The sequence below is a fragment of the Pungitius pungitius genome, chromosome 17, assembly GCF_949316345.1.
Source record: "Pungitius pungitius chromosome 17, fPunPun2.1, whole genome shotgun sequence".
Classification (NCBI taxonomy): Eukaryota; Metazoa; Chordata; class Actinopteri; order Perciformes; family Gasterosteidae; genus Pungitius; species Pungitius pungitius.
The window spans coordinates 18,455,881-18,478,711 of NC_084916.1; the positions used below are offsets into that span (position 1 = coordinate 18,455,881).

At 40.3% G+C, this 22,831-nt stretch overlaps 2 protein-coding genes across 4 annotated transcripts; both read right to left on the reverse strand.

Moving 5' to 3' along the window:
- Positions 1-5,647: 5,647 nt before the first annotated feature.
- LOC119219436 (uncharacterized) lies at positions 5,648-11,356 on the reverse strand. The gene is made up of 8 exons (XM_037474647.2): positions 11,292-11,356; positions 10,181-10,239; positions 9,534-9,569; positions 9,383-9,418; positions 6,592-7,809; positions 6,324-6,365; positions 6,061-6,104; positions 5,648-5,857 (listed from the first exon to the last, which is right to left on the reverse strand). The coding sequence occupies exons 1-7, from the start codon at positions 11,351-11,353 to the stop codon at positions 6,085-6,087; spliced, it is 1,473 nt and encodes a 490-aa protein (XP_037330544.2). The 5' UTR covers positions 11,354-11,356; the 3' UTR covers positions 5,648-5,857; positions 6,061-6,084.
- A 1,671-nt stretch (positions 11,357-13,027) lies between these two features.
- Positions 13,028-20,048, reverse strand: si:ch211-133n4.6 (uncharacterized protein LOC797776 homolog). 3 transcript variants are annotated; one of them, XM_037473297.2, is made up of 9 exons: positions 19,796-19,959; positions 19,360-19,421; positions 18,728-18,754; positions 18,365-18,397; positions 18,132-18,164; positions 16,801-16,833; positions 16,484-16,513; positions 16,355-16,387; positions 13,032-13,729 (listed from the first exon to the last, which is right to left on the reverse strand). In XM_037473297.2, exons 1-9 carry the CDS (start codon positions 19,804-19,806, stop codon positions 13,518-13,520), a joined length of 474 nt encoding a protein of 157 aa, XP_037329194.1. In that variant the 5' UTR covers positions 19,807-19,959; the 3' UTR covers positions 13,032-13,517. The 3 variants fall into 3 exon arrangements, with proteins under 3 accessions (XP_037329195.1, XP_037329196.1, XP_037329194.1); XM_037473298.2 differs by lacking the exon at positions 18,728-18,754 and having other exon boundaries at positions 13,028-13,729; positions 19,796-20,048; XM_037473299.2 differs by lacking the exon at positions 18,365-18,397 and having other exon boundaries at positions 13,029-13,729; positions 19,796-20,044.
- Positions 20,049-22,831: the final 2,783 nt, after the last annotated feature.

The following is a 22,831-nucleotide window of genomic DNA, read 5'->3' on the forward strand; positions in this document are numbered from 1 at the left end:
TGTTTCCATGTTTAGATCACAAAATGTCAGAAGAAACAGGTCAAAGGTGTTTGTAAAGACCAAAAGAAATATGTCAATATGTTAAATATCTCGAAAAATATTTTTCACCGAGGTAAAAATAAACTGCTCATTTACTAGGATTTTTTTTTTTTAACTGATTTCATTAGCAAGGGCCACGCCACCAACTGAATGTTTATAACAATTTTATTTGGGAGGCATGGGCAATAGGTGGAAGTCTAACCCTAGTGGAAGTCGATTTAGTCTAGTTGGATGGGTTGTGGGGAGCTACATGGCACCCGGGTACGATGAACCCCTTCAGGAACCTGTAAAAAGGAAGAAAGAAAAGAGGGAGAGAAACAGGGGTTGGGAGGGTTTTGGGTTAGAATGCTTCAACGCGACGAGAAGACTGAGTTGGAGAGGTATTTACGGGGATAACAGAATAGGCGCGTTGGAGGCGTGGTCCTGCTCCCGAAATGACGCCAATTAGCTTAAATTTTCTTTCTGATAGACATGAAGAGGAAATACAGCACAGCATGTTCAGGCTGAACTTTCATGTGGGCTACCTTGTGTGTGTCTCTGTGTGCGTGCTACTGTGTGTTACTTTGCGTTTGAGTGTTATCGTGCGTCTGTGTGTGTGTGTGTGTGTGTGTGTGTGTGGTCGAACCTTGAGGACGTTAAGAAAGGAAACTTTATTAAAGGAAAACTGAGCTGCAGATTGAAAGTTGCCAACATTCCTCTGAACTGCATCCATAACACCCCCTCCTCTCAGCACCCCCCCTTGCTATACAGACTTCCTGTCTCTCCTCCAACACTGCTTCACTTCATAAAAAATGCACATTGTGTTCTGTACATTTTTGCAGTGTCTCTAGCAACAAAAGTAATTTCAATATGTCACACATTGTAACACATTGTTACAGTTACAGTTTGGTAATGTAGAGCAAAACTACCATTATATCTGTGTGTGTATCAACATTTGAATGTGTGTGTGTGTGCACTTATGTGTGTAAATACATTTGTACCAGTATGTGTAAACGTATGTGTGTGTACGCGTGTGTACATAGATTTGTATGTGCGTGTGTATAAGTGTGTGTGTGTGTGTGTGTGTGAACATACAATATACACTACACATATTGTTATCTCTTTGTGCAAATGTATTTATTTGTCAGTGTATGTGTGTGTACATACATTTGTATGTGTATCTACGTGTGTGTGCACATATGTGTGTATGTACGTGTGTCTTTTAAATCAATTTTCCATTACAGCTGAGGTTTTATCTGTGCCGTCCATTGTGTACATCAGGCTGTGTATCATGCGGCATCTTTTCAGTGTGACATGCTAAAGAACCCACTGACCCTCTGAGGTGGTACTTTGAGTTGCCCGTTGTCTGTGGGAATCGGGGCAGAACATGAGTCTGCATCCATCTGCTGCAGCACATCCTGAAACCAGAACCCACCTGGAGCTGAGCTGGACTCTGGGATCAGGTCCAGAGAAGGAATTAAGGGCACTTTGAGGTATAGTCGGTCCGGCTCAGTTCTGAATGACTGCAACTCACATGGACCTTTTGATCCTGATGCCTGACTGAAACCAAGAGCTGTGGGACAGGCGAGTAACGTGAACCCAGCGGGTTCAGGAGTTATACAAATCATGAAAGCAATGAAAATAAACCTGTAAGAGATCTTGAAATGACTTGCATCATTACAGAATATCATAAAGTATTAGAGACTTCCATCAGTTGTATATATTATATGAAGCCCGTACACAATAAATAGGGTCGTCATGATGACAATATAATATAAATATATAACATATAACGCAGTCCCAGAGTCAGAAGCTCAGAGGCTCATCTCAACAACATCAATTCACTACGATTTGAAATCAGCATCAAAATATTGTTAAAAGTAAAGAGTGTACTCTTTATGCATGATTATATAATAAAGTAATAGTTTATAATACTGTATAATTATAGCTCCATTGTTGCAGCTGCTGGAGTTCATATTTAGGTAACTTCTGAATCCTTGGAATTGTACTTCTTTCTCCTCTGCTCAGGTGCATGTCTCATGTTCGGGTAAATCTATTCTCACAGATATCGAGCTATCAACTTTTTCTCACTGAAACTCACTGAAAAAAGGGATATTCTACACACACCCTTTACCATTGTTTCTTAGTCTGTGATGTGTGTAGAGGAGAGTTAGTTGACCTTTGATGACCCAAGGTCAGTTTTCATTCATCGTCTGAGGGAAACTTAATCTGCTCAATCTCAGGACTCAGTCTTCCACACCAGTGACCGGTGGCAGTAGGTAACGTGACTCCCCCCCTCCACTACACTTTTTGGTGAATGTTGGTTATGAGCTGCGTTGTTGATAAACCTCTAGGGTTGGCTAAGTGTTGCTCTTTCATTGATTCAGAGCTTCCTGCAATTTTGATTAGAGGTTGAAGTGTTTTTCAAATATGTTTTAACGTTATCAAACCTACAAAATGAATGAGGAACTTTTTTCAGGAAAACGATGGAGTGTTGTCTTACAGGTGTGTCTCCATGCAGTTTAAGAGGACACGGTGGTAGTACCTAGTCTCTGTGTAGTTTAAGAGGACACAGTGGTACTCACCTCTCGCCATGTAGTTTAAGAGGACACAGTGGTAGTAACTTGTCTCCATGAATTGCGTTAGTGGGAAGGATGTGGTTGTGTCACACATAGCGGGTACGGGGGCAAGGAGAGAGGAATCAGATGCGGAGTTCAGAGTTTAGAAAAATCTAAAATAATGAAACATCCTCAAAAACTTGAAATCACGCCAACAAAATCAAGACGAGAAGGAGGAGAAAGAAAAACAACAACGAGGTAAGGACAACCGCAACATAAACAATGAAACAACTGCTAGGCATGGCAGGGGGAACGACTCAACACTGGTACATGCAACAGGCATCTAGTGACGTGACAAGAGACTCACAGGGCTTAAGTACATAAGGGAGGTGCGGGTGAATGGACACAGGTGGAAACAATCAGACACGGCAGACAATCACAGGGGAAGACAGGACAAGGCAGGAAGTGAAGTTACCCCAGAGACACAAGAGACATGAAACTACAAAATAAAACAAGACATGAACCCAAACCGTGACAGGTTGACCTCATGCAGGGTCATGCAAGTGTTCTTAAATGTTAATTGTTGTTTTTTGCACAATTCACATAATTTTCATTATATTTATATTTTCATTATAGGGTTACTGCTTGAATACATATGTTGAGTTTTTAAAAACGCTCACGTGCCCTGGTGAATGCTACTCTGGTAATAAAAGACCATCAAGTTCCCACCCAGTGAAGAAAATATGATGCATTGAAATACGGCCTGCACTGGATTCTAGGAAGCTATTAGTTTTTCATCCACATGACGCTGGAAGTATCAGGAAGAAGGCCTAGCAGAGATTGTACTTCCTCAACCAGCTCAGAATGTAAAACCTTCCCCAGGAACAACTGGTCCTCCATAATTTTTTCTTCTAAAGACAGCAATTGACAAATTATTAAGAAATCAGGAAGCGTGTATTTTAACACATACTACACACACATTTGATCATCTCCAAGGAAGAACTCCACTGGGTGGAACATGTTGAACTAGCGACTCTTCCTGCTGTCCTCGTGCCCTTTGCTCTCAACTCTCCATTGGACACCTGTGTTTGAAGTGCCGACAATCTCCCGACATTTAGCCAGGGTGTTTTTCAAACCACCGTTTTTTAGGGAAACAGTGGTGATATTTGCAGGGTAGATGTTGAGATGCAAGTAGCCTAGCAGGTAGCTTAGCCTAGAAGCTAGCAACATGTTGCAGGCACTATCAGTCCATAAGTGGTCTGTTTGCCACTCGTCCCCCTTCTGTTTGACATGTGAAGGAATACCTCTGCACAGTTCCTCTGTTTGTTTTAGTTCCAATGCAAAAAGCGCTCTCCATCTTCAGCTACCGTCTTGTCTCTCCATCTAACTGACTGCAGCGCAGTGGCTTCAGGGGACATGGGTCAACGCACACCGGAAGGAAAACAAAAATGCATTAATTGCGTTAAAATATTTTAAAATATTATACATACATACTAACCCAGCATCTGGACTCCCCAGGATCCTGTTTGTGGACTTGAGCTCTGCCTTCAACACCATCATCCCGTCTCTGCTGCAGGACAAACTCTCTCAGCTGCACATGCCCGGTCACTGCCCGAAGCAGCACGTGAAGCTGGGGAAACACATCTCTGCCTCTCGGTTCATCAGCACCGGTTCCCCCAAAGGCTGCGTTCTTTAACCTCTGCTCTACCCTGTACACCAACAACTGCACCTCCAGTCACCAGTCCGTCAAGCTCCTAAAGTTTGCTGATGACACCACCCTCATTGGACTGATCTCTGGTGGGGACGAGTCCGCCTACGTGTGGGAGTCTGACCACCTGGTGATGTGGTGCAGCCAGAACAACTTGGAGCTCAACGCCCTGAAGACAGTGGAGATGGTTGTGGACTTCAGGAAGAACGCAGCCCCACCTTTCCCCCCTCACCTTGTGTGACTCCCCCGTCACCACTGTGGATTCCTTTAGTTTCCTGGGCTCCATCATCATCACCCAGAACCTCAAGTGGGAGCTGAACATCAGCTCCATCACCAAAAAGGCTCAGCAGAGGATGTTCTTCCTGAGGCAGCTGAAGAAATTCAACCTGCCAAAGACGATGATGGTGCACTTCTACACGACCATCATCCATCCTCTGCTCCTCCATCACCGTGTGGTACGCTGCAGCCACAGCCAAGGACAAGGGCAGGTTGCAGCTTGTCATCCGCTCTGCAGAGCGTAATTAAGCTGCATTCTGCCGTCTTTTCAGGACTTGTTTGCTTCCAGGACTTTGAAGTGGGCCAGAAGGATTGTATCCGTCCCCTCTCACCCCGGACATGAACTGTTTGCACCCCTTCCATCTGGCAGGAGGCTGAGGTCCATCAGGACTAAGACCTCCCGCGACACAAACAGTTTCTTCCCTTCGGCAGTCGGGCTCATCAACAGAGCCCGGGGCACCCCCTGACTGACTCTCACTCTCATGTACATTCACTTTGTCACTTTCACTTGTCACTTTCTGTTTAGCTGGTGCACTTTATTTTTATTTTATCTTTTTTTATCTATTTTTAAATGTATTTCTCAACTTACTAACCCATAGCTTTAGTGTACTAACCCATAGCATATATTTTATTATATTTTTTAATTTAATTTTTTATCTTATTGCTGCACTACGTTGTCATTATTGTACTGACTTCCGTCACGCACCAACCGCCAAGTCAAATTCCATGTATGTCTAACATATAATGGCAATAAACGTTTCCTGATTCCTGATGTATATATACACACATATAGTTTGTTCAATGTTTATACTTGTATTTATACTTTTTTTCTTTAAATTTGTATAACTCCTGTTTATTTGTAAAGCCTTTGTATGTATGTTCAGACAAAAGTTGAAAGCGGAGTAAATTTTCATGTATGCGTCTGCATACATTTGTATAAATATAATCATTGTATGATTAATGATCAATATCTATACTCAATATTAAATGACATTTTAAGTTTAACTATAATAAAGATTCAAGGTTTTGACAGTTCAAAGTTTATTAGCAATTCCTCTGCGTGAACACATGTTCTGCATCGGGCAGACTCACGAGAGGGGGACAGAAAGAGAGACTGATTAAAGGACAAGCACACAGACAATCGATTGGTGAAAAAGTTAAAATGTAGACAACTAATCAGGAATAATGAAGAGTGAAAACAAACAGGATGCTGAAGGTTGCTGTTTAGTTGCAGTTTAGCGTGTTGTTGTTGTTGCTGTTGTTGTCATGGAAACTGAATTCCACTGTAGTTTTGGCTCTGATTGGGAGAAACATAAAAACGGTGTATTGTCATTTCCATTAAGAACCAACAAAAAACAACTGACCGAACAATAGTCTGAATTATCAAGAAATGTTTCAACAGAAATCAGCAGTGTGGTTCTATCTGCATAAGGTACACTGTCAAATGGTTGTTCATTGGGATTACCAGGTGAATCAGTAATGAATCAGTGAGTGATGTACCTGCAGTTGGTGAGCCTCCACAGATCAGACAACTATGTATGTCACTGTGAAAAGATGCACAGAAAAAGGTCTAGTTCATGAAACAATGAATAAAATGGTGGTTTCTTTAAAATCTTCTCATATCTCGCTATGCGCTTCAATAAAACATAATGCAACAAATGCTAGACTGAAACACTCATGCTCATACTCATTTGTTACTCAAAGCATCTGAACTGTGGTTGGCTGTCAGATGGTGTGGTGTCACACTAGGGTGTGGTCTTTACCCTTTGCAGCAATAGAGTCGTCAGGTTGGTCAGTGGATGGTGCTGCAACCAGAAACACATGAGAATTCATGAGCAATAAACTTCTGATGTAACTACATGAACTCTGATTTCTTAATCCTGATCTCTTGGTTCTTCGGGTTGACTTCTGAAAACCTCATACAGACGTTCATCATCTTAACTCTCCATAAAAAAATAAAGATCCAAATGCTTTCTCACTTCTGAATGCTTCCAAAACAAAGAGGTTAAAAATTCAGTATTCCTGTTTTACCTTCAGTAGAAGTGGCAGTTTCTGGAACATGATGATCAATTTCCTCTGCGTTGTCTGAGCCATTTTTCACGGTCACAATATCAGAGTTGTCTTCATTACTAATTTTATTAATCTCTAGACTTCTGTCCCGACTATCATCTGGTGTATTATCTTCAGCTGTATTCACCGATCGCTCCTCAAACTCTACTACGTTCCCCTCTGGTGAGCTATCATCTCCGTCTGTCTCCACTGACTGCTCCTCAGTCTCTACTACGTTCTCCTCGGGTGAGCGATCCTCTCCGTCTGTCTCCACTGACTGCTCCTCAGTCTCTACTACGTTCTCCTCTGGTGAGCGATCCTCTCCGTCTGTCTCCACTGACTGCTCCTCAGTCTCTACTAGGTTCTCCTCTGGTGAGCTATCATCTCTGTCTGTCGCCACTGAATGCTCCTCATTCTTTGCTACATTCTCCTCTGGTGAGCTATCATCTCCGTCTGTCTCCACTGAATGCTCCTCATTCTTTGCTACATTCTCCTCTGGTGAGCTATCACCTCCGTCTGTCTCGACTGAGTGCTCCTTAGTCTTTGCTACATTCTCCTCTGGTGAGCTATCACCTCCGTCTGTCTCCACTGACTGCTCCTCAGTCTTGGCTACGTTCTCATCTGGTAAGCTATCATCTCCGTCTGTCTCCACTGAGTGCTCCTCAGTCTTTGCTACGTTCTCCTCTGGTGAGCTATCATCTCTGTCTGTCTCCACTGACTGCTCCTCAGTCTTTACTACATTCTCATCTGGTGAGCTATCATCTCTGTCTGTTTCCACGGACTGCTCCTCAGTCTTGGCTACGTTCTCCTCTGGTAAACTATCATCTCCGTCTCTCTCCACGGACTGCTCCTCAGTCTTTGATATGTTCTCCTCTGGTGAGCTATCATCTCCGTCTCTCTCCAAGGACTGCTCCTCAGTCATTGATATGTTCTCCTCTGGTGAGCTATCATCTCCAACTGTCTCCACAGATTGCTCCTCAGTCTTTGCTACGTTCCCCTCTGGTGAGCTATCATCTCCGTCTCTCTCCACGTACTGCTCCTCAATCTTTGCTACGTTCCCCTCTGGTGAGCTATCATCTCCAACTGTCTCCTCTGACTGCTCCTCAGTCTCTGCCTTGCTGACTTTCTGCTGGCTGTCACTTGCACCCTCTAACAAGTTCTTGTAAGACTGGTCATCGGTTTCAGTTCCAGAGATCATATCTGCAGATGGAGATGTTGCACACTTATTAATCATGCATCCGAAACTAAATGTCTTTGTTATGCAGTGACTCCTGCATTAATGTCAACATTAAGCATACTGTATTAGTCATATCCCTATTTTATTCCTACTGTAGTCATATTATATCCTGTTGTATAAATCACGCAATACAGTACTTGAGTCACTGAGTCACAGTAATGCAATACTTCCTGCTGTCTATGTTGCAGTATTGCAGTGCCTTCTGCAGTGTAAGGAGCAGTGATACAGTTACAGTACAGTACATTACAGTACATGTTATTTAGCTGACACTTTTATGCAAAGCGACTTACATTGTATTATAACCCATGCATTACATTTTTGCCTGGGGAGCAATTAGGGGTAAGGTGTCTTGCTCAGGGGCACTTCGACATGGCACATGGGGCACCCGGGATCCGAACCACCAACCTTGCCGCCCCCAGCGCACTGGACTACTCCACGCGCCACCAGTTCCTCTCGCAGTACAAATTCTACAAATTCAGTACTTCCCGCAGTATGTACTTGTATGTATTTTTTATCTTAATTTTTTACTCTATTGAATGTTTTGTACTATCTGGACCTCGAGTCTAAAATAAAGTTTGATTGATTGATTATAAGTCATTGTTTCTTCAGCATGATTATATTAATGCAATATGAGTTATATCAAAGTAATGCCTGCAGCAGTAGTAGAAGAAGTGCTGTTTAATTACAACTTATAGCATTATCGACAAACGACAATTGATGTCAGAGATTAAATAGCAGTTATCGGGGCACCTTTAGGAGTTGTGTTTGCCACTTTCTTTCCCTTTGGATTGGTGACTCAAATTGATTAGCTGATCTGACCTGTGATATTTGTAATTTGGTCCTCTGCTATTACACTGTCCGTCTGTTCAACTGAACTAACAGAAGATGCTATTTCAACTTCTGCCAGTAATAATATTATTAGTGAAAGAACTTTGCTACAACTATTATTAGTACTCCTACTTTAAAACCAGTACTGCACATTTCAAATAAGGGTTAGGGTTAGGGGATGGCGTTTTAAACAAATTTGACTAAGGATAAACCTTTAAACTTAAGGAAAGATTGATAATGTGAAATTTCCTTAAAACACACAAGGAAACTCGTTGCTCGGTTGACTTATACTGCAGGACTTTCCTCATTACTCAGTTCTTCGGCAGGTAGTTCCTCATTACCGAAAGTTATACTGCAGAAAAAAACTCATTATTACGACTTTAAGGAATGAAAAACTTTCTGCAGTTTAAAGCTCTTTAAGCATTTTATTGTGTTATGCGATGCTGCAGTGTTTTTGCTTCAGTTCAGACACATTTTATTCATATTAAGCCAATGTACACTAGATTTTGAAATAGATACACACATTAACCTTTTGCTTTGGTTGCCTGACTGGAATCTGAAACCGAAAAATTCATAGAAACACTAGTTTCATTGTATGTTTTGGGGAATTTAGCATCCATTGTAAATGTAAGGATTGTAGTAGATCTGACTCTTTTGGCAGGAATTGAAATATTTAGAGCCTTCAGACAGACACATGGACAAACTAACCTTGGGATGGGCTACTTTGAGGGGGTCCATTGGAGCCTGTGATCTCAAGAAGACATGAACATGTTGTTTATGTCTGGTATACTGTAATTTTAGTGTATAATGTCTAATGTGTGGTGTTTAACATAACAAACATTGTAACTGTTTCTGTTACCATTTGCTGTTTCATCTAGCAGTGTTGTTGTTATCTCTGAAATGGTAGAAACAAATACACATCATCATTAACTTTCATTAATTTTACTACTAGTACATTTTAATAGAATGTATTTAAATGAAGAAAATTAAATCAATATGTCTTCATAAGAAGTAAATACATGGCACTTTGATTTGATTAGAGAGCAAATTGACTTAGTCACAGCATCAATAAACCATGTTTTGTGGAAAGTCCATTCATTCTCTGATTCTGGTATTTAGATCGTTGCTACTAGCCTCTGGTTGTAAAACAAAGGTGTGTGTATATATAGGTAACGTGTGTATATGTAATATGTATACATATGCATTTGTGTATCTCTCTCTATCTGTCTGCAAGTAGCTTAGATATCTCATATAAAAGGATTTTACTATTTTTGTGAGTTAAGATTATTTTTCTGCAGGCAGTTGGAAAATGTCTAACTACTCTGTTTAGATTAGCTGGATCTGATGTAATCAATGTCTTCATTAGGTCAAAGTTCAAGGTATCAATATAGCTGGCGGGAAGTTTTAATGTACCTTCAACTGTTCTTCCCTCTGCAAGACAATAAGACACAAGATCATAGGGAGACAGAAAGACACCAGACATGCGGAGATCATGGCATAGCTCACCTGAGACTGGTGCTGCGAGAGATACAGCTGCCGTGGCAACAAGCAGCAACATAAAACACCTGTAAACAATTGCACAAAGTAAACAGGTTGATTTGAAAGCAGCCTTATTGCATTAAAAGTAAATAGAGTAAACACACATTTTCGATTCAAGACCAGAGTAAATGTATTAAAGGACAGACAATAAAGAATGTACGGTTGTTATTGTTTTTTCATTTTTGAATTTGGAATCTTTGTAAATTTACACATCAGTTCTAAAAAGTAATTACAATAAGGAACATGAATTAAGTAAATAATCCCAACTTTTAGAAGAAAAAATTGGGAGTTAATTTCATTAAAGGGTTAGATTAAATTAGTAGGTAAAGTTTACGCAGCAAACAATGCCAGGAGTGTTGGGGGTGAAACTCGTCTTGAGCCAGAAAGGTGAAATGACTGAGATTCTTTGTTTCCTCTAGCAAAAAAACAAACAAAGCGCCTCTTCTTTCCAACGTATAGAAAGAAAGAAGCTCCAAAAGAAAAGCCGCTAAGATCCTCAAAGAGAGAGAAAAGCTTTACGATTCACAAAAAGATCGAGTGTCAGGAGAGGGAATCCCTCAAGTCTTGTTTTACATCATAGCGAGCAGAAAGATGGACGCTGATGACCAAGTAACCACTCATCAGCAGGAAGGAAGGAAAGTTTGGTCATTAATAAACAAAAATACATTACTCTAAAGTCAAGCTGTACCTGTCAGGTGATCCCTCAGTTTTCATTAAGAAAATATAAAATTATTCCAGTCCAAATGGAAGAACTCTAGGAAAGTATCGGACATATGAAAGTGTTTTGAACTACGGGACTGACTGAGAGTCTGTAGTCTAGAAAAAAAAGAGAAACATATTAACTTCTCTACACAACATTATTTCAGGTATAAGTAGTGAGAAGAGAAACTTTCCACATGCTTCATCAGATTTGATGAAACAAGTTTTACAACGTGTTTCATAACGTTTGAGTTTTATATTTAGCATAGTTGTGGTTTTGACGTCATGATGTTTCTTTTCCGTTAGTCGTAAGTACAAACTCACAAACAGTTTAATGAAGAGAATTTTTTTTAAGTTCATCAGGAGATTAAAAACTCACCGTTGGAGCATTTTTGCTGTTGGACAAGTCGGCAGGAAACAAACGTTAACGGGATGAAACATCAGTGGTTGATGAAATTTTAAACTCAACAGAAAAAGAGCAGCAGCTTATTATACTCCCTGCTGCCTCCCTCCTCCCTCCTCCGTCCTCCCTCTTCCTTGTTCTCCCCCTCCCTCTGGCCACTTGTCCAGCTCAATGTCTGCTCTCCAATTACAAATCAATCGTATTTATCAAATTTCATTAAAAATGACCAGCTGAGACGCGTCAGACACGTTTCTAGATGACAATACTCAGATTAAAGCAACATTCAGCTTATTATGGTGAATCATAAAAAGCTGTAGATCTCAGTTTTGTAGAGATTTAAACAACAATTAGAATTGTTTTTGACCATATTTAGAACAGGTTTAGACCAGATTCAAAGTTAAACTAGATTTATTCTGTATTTAGACAACATTTCAATCGGTTTTTAAGGGAGTGAGCCAGTGGCTGTAAACTGATGACACACGTTTCTACCAGGAAATATACTGTGACATCAAGGCCTATAATGTGTGTGTGTGTGTGTGTGTGTGTGTGCATGTCTCCCTGTAAAATCTTAATATGCAATTCTTCATTGAGCTCAACAAAACTACTGGGATCAAGAACAATGCAGCCGGCCCCTTGGGTTCAGGTTACCGATTCCCTGACTCGCCCGGTAAGATCATCTTTACCCAGCATTCACCTTCCAAAATTCTCCCACATTGGTGCTCACGTAGCATGCTGTAAATGGATGGGGTCCAGTCTCCATCCAGGACCTGGTGAAACCCTCCATCCCAACATCAAGCTGCTTGTTCCTCCCTCACTGAGAGCAAAACACTGGACTAGATCTCGACTCTTTGGTGTCCTGCTCCTAGATGGTGGAAGGAGCTCTGTGATGACATCATTACTATAGAGAGCCTTTACATCACATATGTCAAACTCGCGGTCCGCGGGCCACATACGGCCCACCGGGCGTCCAGTGCGGCCTGCCGCCGGAGTGCGTACGCCTGGTGACAGCCGTCAGTCAGCAAACCGTCGGCCGTACCGTTCGCCGGTCGGATCGGCAGCGCCACCCGTCAGCCGTACCGATCGTCTGTGTTCGGGCGAAGTGGGCAGTATCTGGCCCGGACCTGAAATGAGTTTGGCACCCCTGCTTTACATCTTCAGACTAAAGACACACCTCTTCAGACTAAACCTCCACTAAAACACCAACACACTGTAGCACTTAAACTGTACTTATAATGGCTAATAATATGTAACAAGTTGTAAATCAGCTTATTTGATGAAATTGCACTTTCTTGTTTCTTGTTCTTCTGAGTTCCTTGTGGTTGAAATGCACTTATTGTAAGTCGCTTTGGAAAGCCTCAGCCTCAGCCAAATCACATGTAATGTACAGTCAAGCTTGGATGGAACAAGGATCGTGCTGTTGGAGCATGGCTGCACATACAGGGTAAAAAAACAGGAGGAAATATATTTTTTAAAATGTCATACTTATCTGCATCTGCTCTGATGATAATTACAGTATTTGTAGTCCAATTTATTTTGATTTACAACGATCCATTAACAGTGACAGAATAGTTTGCTCAGTGACATGCCATAGTTTCCAAAAATGGGAATCATCACATGAAAGAATCTACTAAGGGTCATAAACCACAGTGGAGGACACAAGCATGTAAGTCAATGGACCCCTGGAGGTTTGGCTCCAGGGGTCCGGCCATTAACTATTCAGTCAGAGGTCAGATGAAAGTCATTTTGAGTCAAATTAAACTTTATTGACGCAAAACCACAGTAACAAATGAAACATTTGAAAATCATTTTTAAAAGTTTATTCATGATCTTAGGGATGAAAGACAGTAGACAACATAAAACAGCAGATACACAACAGAGTTGTGCAGGATGTCCAATCAATTAAACATTTACCAGGAGCCAAATCAATATAGCAGGAGCTTGATTCATTAAACCTATCAAGAACCCATTCAACATACAGGCATTAAAATGCAGAGATTGACCTGCATGTTTCATCATGTCTGTTTAAGCTTGTGAGATGTAACATGCAGACATACATGCATGTCTTATTTTTGTGAATGTCAACATGAGGATTTCAGAACGCACATTTTAACCTGTGTGTTTAATATCAATGTTTTAAAATGGCGTTTCTTTTCACTCAAGTGTGATGAATGATTTAAACCTTTGGGTCTTGATGTTTGATATTTAAAGGCGATTGATTCTGGATCTTCTTTTGGGCTTTTGGTTTCTCACTAGAGCTTTCAACTGAGGAATAATTGGCTGAGATGGGAGGGTGGGACTCTGGTTTGTGATCATAAGGGCGGGGCGTTGTGGTGGGTGGGCAGGTCTTGCAGGTTTGGCTGAGCGGGGCCGAAACTTTTTGTTCCCTCCTTCTTTAGATTTGGAATGTTCATTGTCTGCAAGAAAAATAGTTTATGGCAATATGAGTTGAACATTTCATCATTTCATATTGAAAATGGAAGATTTGTGTGTTATTTAGACAGTTTTGTCTCAAAATGCCCAATATTATAATGTGTATTATTCAAAACTTTCAGCACTGCCACTGCTAGCAAGCTCAATTAGCCTGTTTGCATAACTAATCAACACATATTGTCCTTTTAATCCTTAACAAGGCGACTAATGCTGCAAAACCAGTCATCAATTACTCAGCATCTGAGTGAAACACACAGTAAAAAATAATGTGGCAGGCTAATCCATTTTAGCCTAAATTAAATTTCTGGAGCTCAACCCAGGACCTACTGCACCGGAGTCTCCCTATAGCTAATGGCAGTCAGACTGTTGTTTTCTAGCCTGTAGAGGTCTGTGCGCTCCACCACCAATATGCCTCCCCAGACCATCACTGGCCCTCCACCAAACCAGTCATGCTAAACGCTGTTGCAGGCAGCATAGCGTTCTCCTTGGCTTCTCCAGACCCTTTCACATCTATCACAGGCGTTTAAGGTGAACTCTCATCTGTAAAAAGCACAGGGCTCCAGTGGTGTACATGCAAATTATGGTATTCAATAGCAAATGCCAATGGAGCTCCACGGTGCTGGGCAGTGAGCCCAGGGCACACAACAGGACGCACTGAGGCCACCCTCTAGTCTGTTTCTGATTGTTTGGACAGAGACATTAGCACTAGTGGCATGCCAGAGGTAGTTCTGCATTGGCTTGGGCAGTGCTCAACCTGTTCCTCCTTGTACAGAGCAGCAGATATCCGTCCTGCTGATGGGTTGAGGACCTTCTACGGCCCAGTCCATCTCTCTCCTAGAATCTCCTGTATGCTCTGGAGATTGTTCATCAAATCTCCTTGTAACGCCACGTGTGGATGTTCCATCCTGGAGGAGTAAGACAATCTGTGCAACTTCTGTAGAGTTAAGAGATGGCCTCATGCTCCCAGTAGTTATGAGAACCCTAGCTAAAGCCAACACTAGTGGGAAACCAGTAGAAGAGATCACAACGGAGATACTTGGAACACCTCCACATTCAAAACCTGTCTTTTTCATTCTTGTCTTATTCGGGGGGTTGTCTCATTGTTTCCTCTCTAGTGCACCTGTTGTTAACGCCATAAAAACCAATGGAGCTGAAACTGATTAGCAAACCCTACCCAAACGCTACTTACCTGACATGATCATTATCAGAGAAGTGCAATTGAATTTATGCCATAACCTGATAAAAGATTGATCCTTTAATTATATGTTCAAAATTTCTGTAAACTGTTGACGTAAACCCTAAGTATGCAGCGTGGTTGCTTGATGTTCTCCTGTACTCCATCATAGTGAACACACAGTACAAACACTGTCTCGACGCCTCCTGCAGGCAGCAGTTTAATCTATTTGTATTATTGAGTGGTCTGTCCTGTTGATTTAAGATGTATTCACAAAACAACTTTACCGTTCAACCTGCATAGGAAACTATTCATTGGTTACACTGGTGGACTAAATTATTGCCAAACTTCTTTCAAAGACAGAAAAATCCCCAATGGTCATTAAAATAACTTGAAAGTGACAAAGGTGTATAATAATAAATTGCATACTGCAATAGTTAACTAATGGAAAGCAGACATTTCTTTTAAATTGGGTATGACCATTTATAAGAACAAACTAATGAAAATGGTCTCGACAAAGACTTCCATTTCCGAAACTAAATATTTAGATGCACAATCTTTTGAAGGGATTCCTATAACACTCAATGAGACTCCTGCAACCGGCCACAGGTGTTTGGACTCCTCATGAGCAAACTGCTCCTGCTGTCTCAGGTGTGAAGGCTCCCTTCACCAGATTATATGTTCAAGCTATATAAAGTCCAACCTCGTTTTTTATGATTTGCTCCTCGGTCTTCTTCCTAGGTCCACTTTGGCTCAAACAGCGACAGTGCGATCGGACCCTTATGTACCAGTACCTTGGGGTTCACATCCAATCTCTTTGAAAGTTGTTCTGGGTTTTTTGGTTATCAGTCGCATTATGTGTCTCATCAATTTTTCAACAATTTTCCTCCTCCTCCACGTCCAGGGAGGTTGACTACAGTCCTGTGGACCTTAAACCTCTATGGTCATAAGAACATCAAGCTGCTAGGAGATGGTCGTATAGCTTTCACCTTTAACACAAGTCATTTTGTTCATATTCTTTTGAGATAATTCTGTCCTTAGCTTTCTGTGGTACATGTTCAGTGTGGTACACATCATGATACCAAACAGCACATTGCCTACTTTTCACCCTTTAAATAGGCGGACTGACTAATTACAAGCATGAAGACACATCTTAGTTCTATAGGTCTTTGTGAATCTTTTGTGAATCACTTTTGTCCAGGCCTTCTTCATTATTTGTTTTTCTTAAATGGTTCTATTCACTTGGTTTCTATTCACCACAATTTAAAAGAAATGTTTGATTTTCATCATTACATTTTTTAGTACATTTTTTTCTTCAACAGTTCAACAGAATTGACTCGAAAAGATAAATATGTAAAAGTACTGAAACAAGTATAGAAGGTTTGTGGGATGGGTCATTACATACATTATGTAGTATATATTATATTTGTCTCACCTTCTTCTTCCTCCACACTGACTGCAGCAGGTTCTGAAATCAATCAGTCAATCAACCATCCAACAGACACTTTAATTAGATTCAAACAGATATTCAGAGGAAGAAGAAGAAGAAGAAAAGAAGCCTCACCAGGAGCTGTCAACTGATTGGCTGCTGGAGCTGATGTTGAAATAAAAAAGGATAAAAATAACCAAGTGAATGAAACGTGAAACTGATTAAGACAATTGAAGAACTATTCAGAATTGGGTTTGTTTTGTATCAACTCAACACTGATTATTGATTCCACATCAGAGTAAATATTTAATTTAATAGATGTTCTGTCTTTTACAACACTTGATTACAAAGCTGAAACGTTTCACTCTGTGTGTAAAAAGTCTCACGGAAATAATAACACAGAATATGTCATTCAGAAAAAGGATATTATTGGATATAATACATCTTCTCACCATCTGCAGTCTCTGAACTGGAGCTGCTGGTATCTGAAACACATGAACAAATGGAGAAATAAACACATGAACAGGATTTAGTTATCATTAATAGAGAACATCCTCCATCGTTCTTTTTAAGTTTCTTCCCCTTTCCCCAAAAAAGGTTTTCTATTTTTGGGGGAGTTTTTCCTGTGGCGATGTGAGTGTTCTGGTATAGAGGATGTCACACGTGTACAAACTGTAAAGCCTTCAAATTTGGGCTATACAAAATAAAATGGATTCAAAATGAATGGAATTAATCAGTTAGTTCACCTGTTTTCTAATACTGATTCAGTTATCATTAATAGGTGAACAGATGACATTAATCCCTGTTCATGTAAAAAGACCTTCAAGCTAAATATGGTCTTGAGGAGGAAGTTTTCTGTTTTTTAACCTTATTCTACATTCTGTGGCCAATATAAAAAAAAAAAAGAAATTGAATCATTAATCATTTTATAAATTTCAAAACTGATATTCCTGTTGACATAAGCTAACATGTAAACAGGGTTATGGTTTATGGAAACTCTATGTTTATTGGTAGATTGTTATCAATAGATAAGCACTACCACTACCATTATTGTATTAGTCTGGCATCAGTACCACTAGAGGTCAGACAAACACAGTAATACAAGCTTCAAAATGAGAACTCTCATATCACATGTGTATTTTTTTATGCATGTGCATTTGTTTACATATGTGCATTTGTTTACAAATGTGTTAGGGTCTAGATGTGTGTATTGGTTTACAAATGGTGCCAGAAAAGGACATCCATGTTTTAGAAAACACTAACGTAACAGGATCTTATTTCTCATTTCTAAAACAGACAACCCAGAGTTTCCCTCATCTCAGGGTTAACAAACTTTTTAAAAATATTTTATATTCAGTATGTTTAATTATCCTAAAAACCCAATGTCTCCCCCATATCAGAATGGTTTGACCCAACCTGGCACACGCTGCCAAAAACATGGACGGATGAGCCAGCAAAAATAACGACAGTCCGCTGCATTAAAAAAGTCCCTTCAAAATAAAATCACAGGATGAATTTTATTGTGATTTTTTTTTTATTCTAATTTTTATTTTCCCATGCAAAGGCCCGGGACCCATTAAAAAGTGGGTTGCAACCCACCAGTTGAGAATCACTCCTTTAGAACAATCACTACCTTCTCAGGCTGCGATGATGCTTCTTAAATAGATTCCACAGAGCCGAGGAGGCCAAGAAATACTACAGTTAAACATTACTGTTCTGTCATGTTGTCATGTTTGTTTTTACACAATGTTTTTCTCATGAAACCAACAGTAGAGTTTCTTACCGGGATGATGTGGAGATATGGCGTTCATACTCTCTGAAACAACAACAACAACAACAACTACATCACAGATTAGCCCAAAGTTCTTCAGACGAGTCTAAGATCCGCTGATTTCAATTCAGTCAGAACATCTTCAGATTTTAAAGTAGAAGGAAGATAAGCCAATCAATTGATTTCTTTGAAAGTATTGTAAATATTCACAGTTATATATTATAGTGTAGAGGTTGAAAAATCACCTGTTGGGGCTTCATCAGAGGTTGACTCTTTATCTTTCAAACAGATAGAGAGAGGCAGATGGGTAGGGGTGGGGCAGACATGTGAGACCGACATATGAGGACAGTTAGACAGGTGAGAGATGTCAGACAACCAGATGAAGAGTAACACGGACAGATTAGAGACATTTCAGAAAGACAGGTAAGATAAAGGACGGGCAGGCAGGTGAGAAACATGTGAACCAGCGACAGATGAGGAGTGAGACAGACAATCAAGAGATGTGAGACCAACAAATGAGAGACAGGTGGGAAAGACAGATAACAAAAGGTGGGACAGACAGACGAGAATCAAATTAAAGAGACATGTGAGAGACAGACAGGTTTTACCTGTAGACTGGACTTCTATTCCATTATCTTCAAGCACAAAAAAACATAACTAGCAAGTTAACATTCATGAATGTGTTTTCTTTTGTTTGACTCAACATGTACCATCATAAACATTCTGATTCTGTACATGACATCCACTGTAGTCTCTCTATCCCCGGAGAGGGCTCCCTCCTCTGCCATTCTCCCTAAGGTTTCTTTCCTTTTTCCCCATTGAAGGGTTTCTTTATTCACTGAGCAGGAACTTTTTTTGTCTGAAGTCAATGTTCATTCTGGATTTCTTTGCAAAACAGAAGAATCAAAACATACATTTAGTAATGAAGGTTGTCAATAACTTTATTTATAACTTTAGTTCCATCACCTCCGTCTGGAAGAGATTTATAATGAAAATCTCCACATAAGAGTTCACTACCTGCCTCCATATTTATATCAATACTGATAATGCCCTACTCCCCACCCCCTCTCCTCACTGTTCTCCTTATGTGTCTGTCTGTGTATCCAGTCAATGAGCAACCGACTTTCAAAATAAAATAAATTTGAAAAAAACTGCATTTACACAACCAATGTCTGATCTAGCCTGACGATGTGTGCTCTGATGATCACATGACATAACACTATGACATCACTGATCTTACCATTGGAATTGAGATCCGCCTCCACCAGAAGAAGGACCAAGGAGAAGAGAAGAAGAAGGTTCCTGCAGAGTAAACACAGCTTTCAAGAGGAGAACCTCGGTGTAGAGAAGTCAGGAGGTCAGAAGGTCAGACCAGACACTCAGCAGCTCCATTCGTGCATATCTTCACGACGTGGCTTCAGTTTCACTTTGTCTTTCTTAACCAGTAGAGGTTCTGTTTCATTTAATTAATTGCGATCAGTCTGACAAAACATTAGGTCTGACAAGAAACATCTGAATAATTTACTCATCCTCAATTATGTGTAAAGAAAAAAACTGCAGGATACATTAAAACCTCGCTGAGTTTCCACCTCTGAACCAAAACTCACGACAATATTTCATGAAAAAAAAAGTGTTACCACAGACTCAAAGACAAAGACAGGAGAGAACAGACATACCTGGTGAGCATGATGCTGTTAGGTGAGACTGTTTCTGGATCAGTACGACAGGTAGGCAGACAGGTGAGAGTTAGTCAGTTCTTCAGTGTCTTACTGCAGGAACCTTCTGGCTCAAACCGCCTTTTATATCAGAGTAAATGTCAGCAGGACGAAGGACGGACCCGAGACTCTGCGAGTGTGTGTGTGAGAGAGAGAGTCTATGTGAAAGTGTGTGTGTGAGAGTCTGTTTGTGCAGGTGTGTGTATTTGTGTTTGTCTGAAAGGGTATGTGAGAGTGTGTATGTGTGACGGAGTCTGTTTGTGCAAGTGCATTGGAAGCTCATTTGGACTCATGTGGTTGTAACAGCCCTTGCCTCATAGAAATGTACTTGTCTTATAGTAAAGGTGTCGTGTTGTAGTCATGTCCTTGTCTTATAAAAGTTTCACAGAGAAAAAGCCTAAGTGAGGGGGGTAGGAGAATCAGTGGAAGCGGTAACCAAATGGAACAAAATAAATCAATATAATTTTTTCTCTCAAAAAGTCTCTCAACTGTCAGAAGGGAAGGAACCGTCACAACCATTCCAAAAATTCTTGGTCATTACCTTACTTGAATCACTTGCACTGATTGAAGTCAGCCAAGGTTGCTTTTAAAAGACAAAAAGGCCATGCCTGTAGGTGACCCGACGGGATTTTTTTCCAATGGCGGGCAATCTACCGGCACTGCCTTGGTGATTGAGTGGTCTATCACAATCAAAATATTGGGCACCCCTGTCTTAGAGTAATGTCCTTATATTCTAATCCTAGTCCTCTTGTAATGTTTTTCCCCTAGTAATGGCTTCGTCTTATAGTAATAATTTCCATGTCTCATTGTAACGTTCTTGTCTCATAGTAATTCCCTGCACTGTAAAAATAAATCAAGGAACTTCAACTTAAAAAACACATTCAATTGCTGCCTTACACTTTTGAGTCCATTTAGATTCATAATTTGGTACAGCTAATAATTTTGTGTTTGATTTGACTGCTCTCTGTAAGTTCATATGACTATATAGTATGTTTATTTAACTTATCAACTCATTATCATGCTTTCTGTTCACTAGGTTTAACTAATTATTTAATCTTTTATGTGAGTTAGAAGAAAATGTTCAAATTACTTTCCTAGTTAATTTGACTTAAAATTACTTTTCAAAATAATTGTCACATGAGCAATTTCTTCTATGGTTTTCTAGAAACAGGGGGTGGACGTACTTCACCACAAATTCCTCCACTCTCCCCTACAGGTAGTATAAGTATAGTATATTTCAAAAGCACAACTCGGAAACAGAAATCCAATCAAAGTTCTTTACTTTAGTTCAGTCAGGGTCAAAACCGGGATATCAGTCCAACAGGAAAACAGATCCAAAAAGGGGGTACGGAAAAATCCTTGGTCAAGTAGTCAGGCACACAGGGTCGGAACAGGCAGATCAGGACCGATTTCAAGATACGCTGGAGAGCTTGGCAGTAATACACCAGACAATCTGGCAGTGGGCAAGTGCAAGTGTGGGGACCTAAATAGTGTTGGACTAATGAGGGAATGGGCTACAGGTGGGAAGGGCATGAGGACAGAGTGAAGAGAATGAGAGATGATCATGTGTTTATTACAAGATCTGGAATGACAGTAGAGTTAATTGACAAGCAGGATGATCCGGCTGTTAAGAACATCCAGAACAATCCGTGTGTGGTTTAGTTTAGTTCGCCGTCTGGTATTTCCATTGGTTAGTGATGCAGTTGAGCCGACCGACAACGGAGGCCGACGACCTGGTACAGTCCAATTAACTTTAAGCCTCAATATAATTTGAATGGATTAGAAGTTTAAAAAGTCACTCTATATACACATCACTTGGCGGTTTGAAGTACTTCAGTTATTGCAAGTTCATTTTAACCGTTGGACATAACCGTAAATAAATCTCACATTATTCAGTTCATTAGACTAGAAATTTACAATTTGTTCAACCGGCTTTAAAATATGAGTTGCAGTACTGAAAACTTATACAATTAAGTTGTAATTGTATACATCATCATGATAAGTTAAAGTAAATATGATTTAATGTTCAATTCCTTTTTTACAATGGGTGTACAGCTCAAAGTGGCAGTTGGAGGAAAACAACACTCAGTCCTTGTCTTTGTGGAGTTTCCTGACATCTCAGGGATTCCCCCTCTAACTAACACACACAGTGAGTGAAAACATTAGCAGCAGGTTTAGTTACATAAGAACACTGGATCCCCTGACTCAGATCCCTGCGATAGAAACTGAGGAACAATCAGAGCAGAACAGTAACGCTTCACTTATAAAACCTGAACCACCACAGAGCAGAAATTAATTGAGTGAAGGTTCTCTCATTAGTTTGGATGAGTGATAAGTTACTCTTAAATTCATAAAGGAGAAAAACAATTATTGTGTATGCAGCTGGATTTACGGTAGTTTATTGATGGACCTTTAAACAGGTAGTACAAGTATGTGTGTGTGTGTGTGAGTGTACATGTCTGTATATGGTTGTCAGGGAAAAGCCCGTAAATTAGATAGTCCCTGGAGATCCCCTCACACAACCCCCCCACACACAGTGATAATGATGGAGGGCTAGAAGGATAGAAGGGGGGTCAATTGTGGGCTTTTGGAGCATCAAAGCCTCGTCTGTCTGAAAACTGCTTTTTGTGTAAATTGAGTCACCTGAACGACTGAAGAAGCAGAGCTGCTTCATTCAGCCAACGCTGCAGCTGTGAAACACGGTAAGGTCAGATCTTCATGTTTATAGAGCTTCCATCCATTAATCCTTCTATCCTTTCATCCATCCCTCCATCCTCTGTCTGTCTGAAGACTGCCTAAAAAGGAAGTACTAGTAAGCATTTTACAAATAACTGATTTTTTTTCAAATGAATGTTTTCACACCATCATACTCCCTCAAAAGACTATAGTATGCATTTCATGACTTCTCTTTGTAAAATATTTTGTCAAATATATGTTCTCACAGTTGCTGTGGTAAATTTAGGCCAGCACAGAAAGGCCATTGTCTGGAGTCAAGCA